Source organism: Panthera uncia, chromosome C2, assembly GCF_023721935.1.
Source record: "Panthera uncia isolate 11264 chromosome C2, Puncia_PCG_1.0, whole genome shotgun sequence".
NCBI lineage: Eukaryota > Metazoa > Chordata > Mammalia > Carnivora > Felidae > Panthera > Panthera uncia.
Genome location: NC_064810.1, coordinates 65,155,415 through 65,164,414, shown reverse-complemented (window position 1 = coordinate 65,164,414; position 9,000 = coordinate 65,155,415). Strand labels below are relative to the sequence as shown.

Sequence of the window (9,000 nt, the reverse complement as noted above, 5' to 3'; positions counted from 1 at the left end):
TATCTTTTTTTACCACATTGATGTTACTGTTCTGTTGCATTTACCGCTGGGGCTGGAGCCAGACACGAGTTTAGATTATTAAGTAGTACTAGATGTAATGAGCTCTCAAATAACAATAATGGAATAAAACATTTGTCAGAGTGTACTCCTTATGCACAGGGCCTAAACTTGTCTTATTGACTGTTGTCTTCTGGGACCAGAGCACAATGCCTGGCTCATAGTAGACACTCATTTGCTGAATGACTGAATGCATCAACGTGAATTTGTTTCTTCATTAAACTGTGAACTCTTACAAAGTAGGGATAATACAATGTACAGCAAATATTTGTTGAATTAAGGTAACAGGAAGAAAGAGAAACTATTTAATGATTAATAGGAGATTTATTTAAACAATAATACATAGAGTCATCATTGCCAGACTTAATATGAAATGCTAAATGTTCGATCCAATTTTCCTTCCTGGATCAGTTTTTCTTTCCTATCCTGCAGAGATAGAAAACAAACAAACAAACAAACAAATAAAACAAAAAACAAACAAAAAAAACTGCATTAGAAACAACACATTCTGACCCCTGTTCATTGCAACACTATTTACAACAGCCAAGATACAGAAACAACCTCAGTGTCCATCAATGGATGAATAAAGACATGGTATATGTATACAATGGAATACTATTCAGCCATAATAAAAAAAAAAAGAATGATATCTTGCAATTTCATAAGTACAAGCATATAGATACACAGAACACACAGGTAGGTGACAGAGGCAGGAGGTGGGCAGTGGGCAAAATGGGTGAAGGGGATCAAAAGGTACAAACTTCCAATCACAAACTAAATAAGTCATGGGAATATAATGTACAGCATGGTGACTACAGTCAATAATACTATATTGAATATCTGAAAGTTGCTAAGAGAATTATTCTTAAGTCCTCATTATAAGAAAAAAGATTATTTTTGTAACTATGTATGGTGACAGATGTTAACTAGACTTACTCTGGTGACCATTTTGCAAAATATATAAACAAAAAAGTACTAGAAAATACAAAAACAAACAAAAAAACAAAGTATTCTGGCAGAACCCACAGTACAACTCTGAAACAAGACTTAAATACTCCAAAGCTAATTCCCATCCCACATTGTATAAGGGAAGAAGTAGCAGTCTGAAGAAATAAAGGGACAATGAAAAAACATTCCTATTGAAAAACATCTTATGTAGGGCACCTGGGTGGCTCAGTTGGTTAAGCATTTGACTTTTGGTTTTGGCTCAGGTCATGATCTTGCAGTTTGTGAGACCAAGCCCTACGTCAGGCTCTGTACTGACAGCGTTGAGCCTGCTTGGGATTCTCTCTCCCTCTCTCTCAATAAAGTAAAAATAAACATAAAAAAAAAAAAAATAGAGGGGCGCCTGGGTGGCTCAGTCGGTTAAGCGTCCAACTTCAGCTCAGGTCACGATCTAACGGTCCGTGAGTTTGAGCCCCGCGTCGGGCTCTGGGCTGATGGCTCAGAGCCTGGAGCCTGCTTCTGATTCTGTGTCTCCCTCTCTGTCTGCCCCTCCCCTGTTCATGCTCTGTCTCTCTCTGTCTCAAAAATAAATAAACGTTAAAAAAAATTAAAAAAAAAATAGATGGGGCGCCTGCGTGGCTCAGTTGGTTAAGTATCTGACTTTGGCTCAGGTCATGATCTCACAGTTTGTGAGTTTGAGCCCCACATCGGGCTCTCTGCTCTCAGCACAGAGCCTGCTTCAGATCCTCTCCCACTTACGTTCACACTCTCTCTCTCAAAAATAAATAAACATAAAAAAAAAAAAAGAAAAGAAAAACACATGTTGGAATCATTTTACTACCCCACTAAAAATCATATGTCAAAAGCAAAATGCAAACACCTTCTGGGTAAGTGTGGCCTACCTTTCTGTGAAGCAGTTAATTTATCAATCAAAAATATATATATAAGGTCTAACAGGAGAGTGGACTGGCCAGTTTAAGGCAGAGCTAGATGAGGGGGTTCCAGTCTATATGGCAACATGAGGCCTCCCGGGGGTCTAGTACTAGCTGTCAAAGATAAGCTTGGCTTTCTCTGCAATCATATGGCCTCTGATGGCAGATTCCCACCACGGGTTGCTTTTGCTTTCCTCTTGTTAGGGTATTAGGAAGTTTTAACATTAATTCACAAAATGTGACCAACATAACTAGAATTCATACAAATAGGGAACACACTAAATGACTTATGTATTCTGCTAACATTTAACCAAATAAACATCTCTTTTAAAAACAGATGAACTGGGGCGCCTGGGTGGCTCAGTTGGTTAAGCGTCCGACTTCGGCTCAGGTCACGATCTCGCGGTATGTGAGTTTGAGCCCCGCATCGGGCTCTGTGCTGACTGCTCAGAGCCTGGAGCCCGTTTCGGATTCTGTGTCTCCCTCTCTCTCTGACCCTCCCCCGTTCATGCTCTGTCTCTCTCTGTCTCAAAAATAAATAAATGTTAAAAAAAAAAAAAAATTTTAAAAACAGATGAACTAAGAAAAATATAAAAATTCACAAAGATAATTTCTAAAGGTAATTCAAAATAGCAAAGTTTAACTTCTATATTAACTTTTTAAAGTTATTTCTGTATTCTCTCACTTAATATTCACAGCACAATTTCCTTACATCATCTAAAACACACCAGGAAAACTCTTTCATGAGCTCTAAGTTCAAGTCTTAGAAATTTAAACTGACCAACTTATTACTTGATATTCTAGAGCAGCCATTAAATTAATTTGAAAGTCTCAGAGACTATCATGAATTTTAGTAAAGTATATTTCAGTAAGAGTTGAAATGATAAAGCAATAAAACCAAACATGTAATCGAAACTTTTAACTCTTGCTGGAAAGGAATAAAGATAAAAGAGTAGAGGGGTTAAGATGGGAGGAAGGCTGGTGGCAATGGACAAGAGAAAGAGCTGCAGCCAGCCCAGGGAACTAATCACACAGAAAGTAAATATCAGGCCCCAATACTTACTCTGTCAGTTTTGAAAACATAATACCAGAAGAAGAGGGGCCCAATTCCAAATAGAGCTCCTAAGAGTGAGGTCTTGGGAGTGGGTCTGAAATTGGGATAGATATTTGCTGATCTTGCATAGGTCCAACGAATCAAGGCAGGATCTTCCTGAAATTCATGAAAACAGAAAGTTACAGGAACTTAAGCAGGACCACACTGAAACAATCTCATCAAAACTTTTGTGGGGGAGGACGGGAGATGCCTTTTGTGCTCCACCACAGCTAAGGGTAAGCCCTGAATATTCCTAAATAGCTTTGGGGAAGACCTTTCATTTCTAGTATTTGTTGAATTAACTCTCTGATGATCTTGTTCAAATCCTTCAGAATTTAAAATATTCTTATATCACCCTTCAGCTTTCTATTTATTTGAGATTTAAGAAATATAATCTTTTATTTTTTTTAATTTATTTTTGAGAGAGAGAGAGAGAAAGAGCTTGAGCCGGGAAGGGACAAAGAGAAGGGAGACACAGAATCAAAGAAGGCTCCAGGTTCCAAGCTGCCAGCACAGAGCCTGACACAGGGCTCGAACTCACAAATGGTGAGATCATGACCTGAGCTGAAGTCAGATGCTTAACCAATTGAGTCACCCAGCTGCCCCAAGAAACCTAATCTTTTTAAGCTGTCAGAGAAGCCACTTTTTCTCTTTGATCTTTTTTTTTTTTCTTTTCTGGATTTTTTTTTTTTTAGCTTCATTGTCGTTCTTAAAGTGTGACCAACTGAACCACAGTATTCCCGATGAGGACTGATTTCATATGCTCTGTCATGCTTTGTACTTTGTTTCCAGGACCCTTTCTAATGCTACCCCCCACCCCGCCCTGTCTTTCCAGGCTACATACAAATTGCAGGAAGGTGAAGACTGAGGTAGGCTAACTCTGAACTTTAATTTCTTTAAGCTGACTTGGCAGATATTTTACAAGCAAAACTATTACATTTAACACTATTAAAATAATTTGTAGTGAGGACAAGGTTGTTAAAAAAAATAATCAGACTGTCTTGGTTTAAAAAAGTAATTATCCATTTTAATATATTTATACTAGAACAACTATATAAGATAGCAAATCTGCCCCAAACACATAATTAAACTTAATTAGCTAAATCCCCAAATGATTTTATAAAAATTATTTGCTCCAATTAACTGATAGGCAGATTAAAAATAAGCAAATTAAATCAGTTTTAAAACTTTAATACTAAAGGAGAACATTCAAGGTCCTATGCAATGCCAAGGAAGTCATGATTGGTAGAATTAAAATAGTTAAACTGGATCTTCCACAGATACATTTTTAAACCAAAGTGTCTGCAGAAACAGTAAAGGTGAAGACACAAGATATACACAGGTTTAAGGGGATGTTTGAGGTCAATACCTGAAAGGATAAATACATCTATTCTTGTATCTATCCCTTCTACTATTAATGTATTTGAATGATTCTCCCATGACAGAATTCTCAATTTGCCAGTGGCGTCTCTACATATTTACCTGTCAGATCAGTCTTCCAGAAACAGATATTTTATTTCATAAAAACATCAACAGCCCCATGACCATAGTTTATTGAGCCTGGTACTGTTAAGAGAAGTTCCAAAACACATTCCATGGGAGATAGTTTTCCTTCTTTGACACCACTCTATCTCCAAAGAACTATCAGCAGCATCTGACATGGTGAACAATCCTTCACATCATTTCTTTTGGCTTTCAGGACACACACCTGCCTGGTTTTCCTCCAAATCCTGTGGCCATTCCCTCTTGGTCTCTTTTGCTCTCTATGTCCTTATTTCTCTACACGCTTAATACTGGACCTTAGACCTTACTGGTCTTTTTGTTTGTTTATTTTTATTTTGGGAGAGATAGAGAGCAAGCAGGGGAGGGGCAGAGAGAGGGAGAGACAAAATCCCAAGCAGGCTCCACACTGTCAGTGCAGAGCCCCACTCGGGGGCCAAACTTACGAACTGTGGGATCATGACCTGAGCCATGAGATCATGACCTGAGCCGTGAGATCATGACCTGAGCTGAAGTGAAGAGTCGGACACTTCACTGACTGAGCCACCCAAGCACCCCTTTGCTCGTCTTTTCCATCTACATTCATTCCCTTGATGAGCTCCTCCTGTCACATGGTTTTAAATATCCATCTATAGGCCGATGACTCCCAAAATTTTACTTCCCCAGACCTCTACCCCGAACTCCAGACATAATATCCAACTACCTGCTCAACAGTCATGTTGTCTAACAGGCATGTCAAATGTGATGTATCCCAAACTGATTTCCCAATGTTCCACTCCATCTCCATCCCTGCTCCTCTCACATTCTTCTTTACCTTGATAAAAAGCAACTTCATTGTTCTGATAACTTAGGTCAAAAACCTTGGAGTCATTCTTCACCCTTCTCTCTCTTACACCTCACATCCAATCTGCTAGCAAATCTGGTTGGCTTTACTTTCAATACATACTCATAATTCACCACTTCTTACCACCTACACTGCCAAAAAAACCCTGATAGATTACCTCAAAAGCCTCCTAACTAGACTCCTTGCTCTTGTCCTCCATAATGTATTTTTAAGTAAGCAACCAGAGAGAAGTTAAAGTATAAGGGCAGATTACTCACTCAGTAAAAGTCCTTCTTGGTGTGATCTAGTTCCAAGTACCTTTCTGTCCTCATCTCTTCCTACTTTGCTTCCACCTTTCTCCACTTTAGTCACAATGGTCTCTTCAGTATTTTTGAAACTAACCAGGCACACTCCTGTCTAAGGACCTCAACACCTGTCCCCTCTACCTAAAATGCTACTTTCCCTGAGAGCTGTGTGGCTATCTCCCTCACCTCACTTCCTTCATGTCACCTTCCACGGAAGGCCTTCCCTAGGGATATCTAACATTTCAGCTGCTGTCCCTCCCTACTATATACACACATTCTGAATTCCCTTCCTTGCTTTATTTTCCTTATCACTTATCACTAACATGCTAAATGATTTACTTTTTTAAGTTTATGTATTTATTTTGGGAGAGAGAGAGACAAAGAGCAAGCAGGAGAGGGGCAGTCGGAGGGAGAGACAGAATCCCAAGCAGGCTCCACGCTGTCAGCGCAGAACCTGATGCGAAGCTAGAACTCACAAACCATGAGATCATGACGTGAACCCAGGTCAAAAGTCGGACACTTAACTGACTGAGCTACCCAGATGCCCCTAAATTATTTAGTTTTTAAATCTAGTTATTACTTGTCTGCCCCACTGGAAAGAAAGCTCTATGAGGACAGGAATCTACACTGTCACCTCAGCATCTAACACAGGGCCTAGCCTATTACAGCAATTATTTGTTCATTGAATCAATCATTCTTAAAGATTAGGCAAGGAATTTCCATGTATTGATCACTAAATGATTAAGTGCCAGGCACTCATTTATTTAATTAACAGAACAACCAATGAGGCAGGTATTACTGTCTCTTTTATATATATTTTATAGGGCACAGAACTGGAAAGAAGACAATCTGGGGCTTAAACTTCAGCTATCTGGCACATCAAACCCACCTGTGTATGTAAATAACACATGTCTCTCTCCACACCTTCTCAAGTAAACACCTTCTTCTCCAGTTCTAACTAGAATTGGTACAGCCAACTGGTTAAGCAGATGTTTTGGGTTACAAAGATCAAGGTTTAAATTCTGCTCTATCACTTGCTAAGGGAGTATCACTCTATGACCTACTTGTCCTTCCCATGTTGTCTTCCAATCTGTAAAATGGGGTTAATAACAGGGCCTAATTCTGAATACTTGTGACATTTGAATATTCGGAAAGGGTTTAGATAGTGCCTGCACAATTTAAATTTCCTTCAATTCTCATAACTTCCAAAAAGTCCTACAGAACACCAATGCAACTATTGGGAAAAGTGTTTTTTTTTTTTTGTTTTGGGGTTTTTTTGTTTTGTTTTTAGTATATTTGACATCATATTTAAACAGCTCTTGGACAGAAAATTATCAAAAAGCGCACTCATTAAATAATAGCTATCAGTCTACTGGTTATATATTAAGTGCCTGGAATGTTATACAAACTATTTCATTTAACCGCACAATGGCTTTATAAAGAGTATACTACCATTCCCACATAAGATCAGAAAATTAACGTTTGGAGAGAGTAGGCAAATTGCCTAGGGTCATATAGTTTGCCAACTTGTGCTGCCTTGGCATATGAATCCAAAGACCACAGCTTCAACAGCTGCAGTTTTGGGGTCTTTAAAAGATATAAATTGAAAAATCACTATATTCCCATCAGGAGAGAGCAGTATTGATATGAATTGTGAACTGAATGGTGGAAAACTGCTTAAAAAAAAAATAAATAACACACACAACACATTTTCTGAGCACTCATTACATTCATTACAGCCCGGTCACTGTGTTGGCTGGTGATGTGCCTGGTCTCATTTAATCCTCGTCACAGCCTCATAAAGTAAGAAGTGCTGTATTAATCCCATTTTCCAGACAGGAAAACCGAGGCTAAGCAGCAGAGTTGTGTCACTTTAGTGAGCAAGCCAGGATTCAAACCCAGCCCGGTGTGAACTGAGAACCGTCCTGTAGACCACCAAGCTCTCCGCCCAAGGTCAAAGGGCTAGTGGGTTGGCCTGCTCGCTGAGCCTGGAAAAGGGCCAATGTCTAAGATACGGATTGGAACGGTGGCCGCCCCGCTGCGGGGTCTCCCTTGGCCGGTCTGGGCTGCCCGGTCGGAGGGGACAGCCCGGACTCTATGGCCCTTGATTCCCGCCCGGCCGGCCCCCGACTCACGATGAGCCCTCGGCGGCTGGGGTCGTTGTACTGAAGCAGGTACTCCCGTTTAAGTCGGGATCTTATGGCCAACCGCTCGGCTTGCGCCTTCCGGGCTTCTGGAGATACGTCGTATTCGGCTGGGTCGAGGGTGGAGGGTAGAGTGGCCAGGCGCGAAGGCTGGTACTTGGGGAACGACATCTTGGCAGTCCGGCACAGAAGCGCGCCTGCGCGACTCCGAGGCCCTCCCCCACTTTATTCTGACCTTCATCCTGCGGGAGTGCGCTTGCGCGTCAGCTGAAGGTAGGTGAGAGAGCGAGACAAAGAACTCAGCTTCTTTCCGCAACCTTCCTCGCGGTCCTGGGGCCGTAATAGCGATCTGCGCATGCACAGTGTGCTCTTTTCGCCCACCCCCGCTTCCTCCTTCTACCTACCCACAATCTGTTGCTCGTTGCCTGCTGTTTCCTAGCAGCCTTTTTCAAAGCAGAGCTTTTTATGAGAAGTTGAACTGTGTGAGACTGGCAGACACGGGGAACGGGACTGGCTCTAGTAGAGTCCTGTTTCACTGTGGGTCCCTCCAAGGTGTGTGACTTTGAACAAGTCACTTAACGTCTGTGAGTTTTCCTCCTGCTCATCCTGTGTAATGACCCCTATGCCGTTTACCTAACAAACCTTTTGTGAGGATTACATAAGATAATGGAGAGGTGCCAAAGTGCTTTGCAAAGCACAATGTCCTCTGCCAAAAAAGAGAATAAGCTTTTCTGTACGTTACCACATTAGATCTGTACAACGTAAGTAAAGGTGTGTTTTTCTTAGCCACGAAACAATGTTGAATAGGAGAATGATGTTAGAAATGTTGCCTGCCTGACTAGGAAGTCGTTAAAAAATGAAATATTGAATAAAGCGCGTGAAGAAACAGTATCTTGATTAAAATACCCCTTACCTAAAATCCTTAGCACTCTTCAGGTGCTAAGAATGAAAAATACCTTCAAGATACGAAAATATGCATAGAGGCATTGTGTCTTAATGTGAAAGATGATTCAGGGAGAAAAAAAAAGTAACCCAAGGGAAACCTCCATCCCTACTGTCTTTCCCCTTTCCCCCACTATCACCAAGGGGAAAACGCAACTTCAAGTTGCACAGCAGGGTCTTTGGGTACCAGTCAGGTACTCCTCAGGGGAAAGCATGTAAACAATATTTCCATAACTCAGACAAGGAAAGCTGGATCAAA

At 40.8% G+C, this 9,000-nt stretch overlaps 1 protein-coding gene across 1 annotated transcript; it reads right to left on the bottom strand.

Moving 5' to 3' along the window:
- Positions 1 to 361: 361 nt before the first annotated feature.
- NDUFB4 (NADH:ubiquinone oxidoreductase subunit B4) lies at positions 362 to 8,023 on the bottom strand. Its single transcript, XM_049629441.1, has 3 exons — positions 7,791 to 8,023; positions 2,998 to 3,144; positions 362 to 483 (listed from the first exon to the last, which is right to left on the bottom strand). Exons 1-3 carry the CDS (start codon positions 7,968 to 7,970, stop codon positions 421 to 423), a joined length of 390 nt encoding a protein of 129 aa, XP_049485398.1. The 5' UTR covers positions 7,971 to 8,023; the 3' UTR covers positions 362 to 420.
- Positions 8,024 to 9,000: the final 977 nt, after the last annotated feature.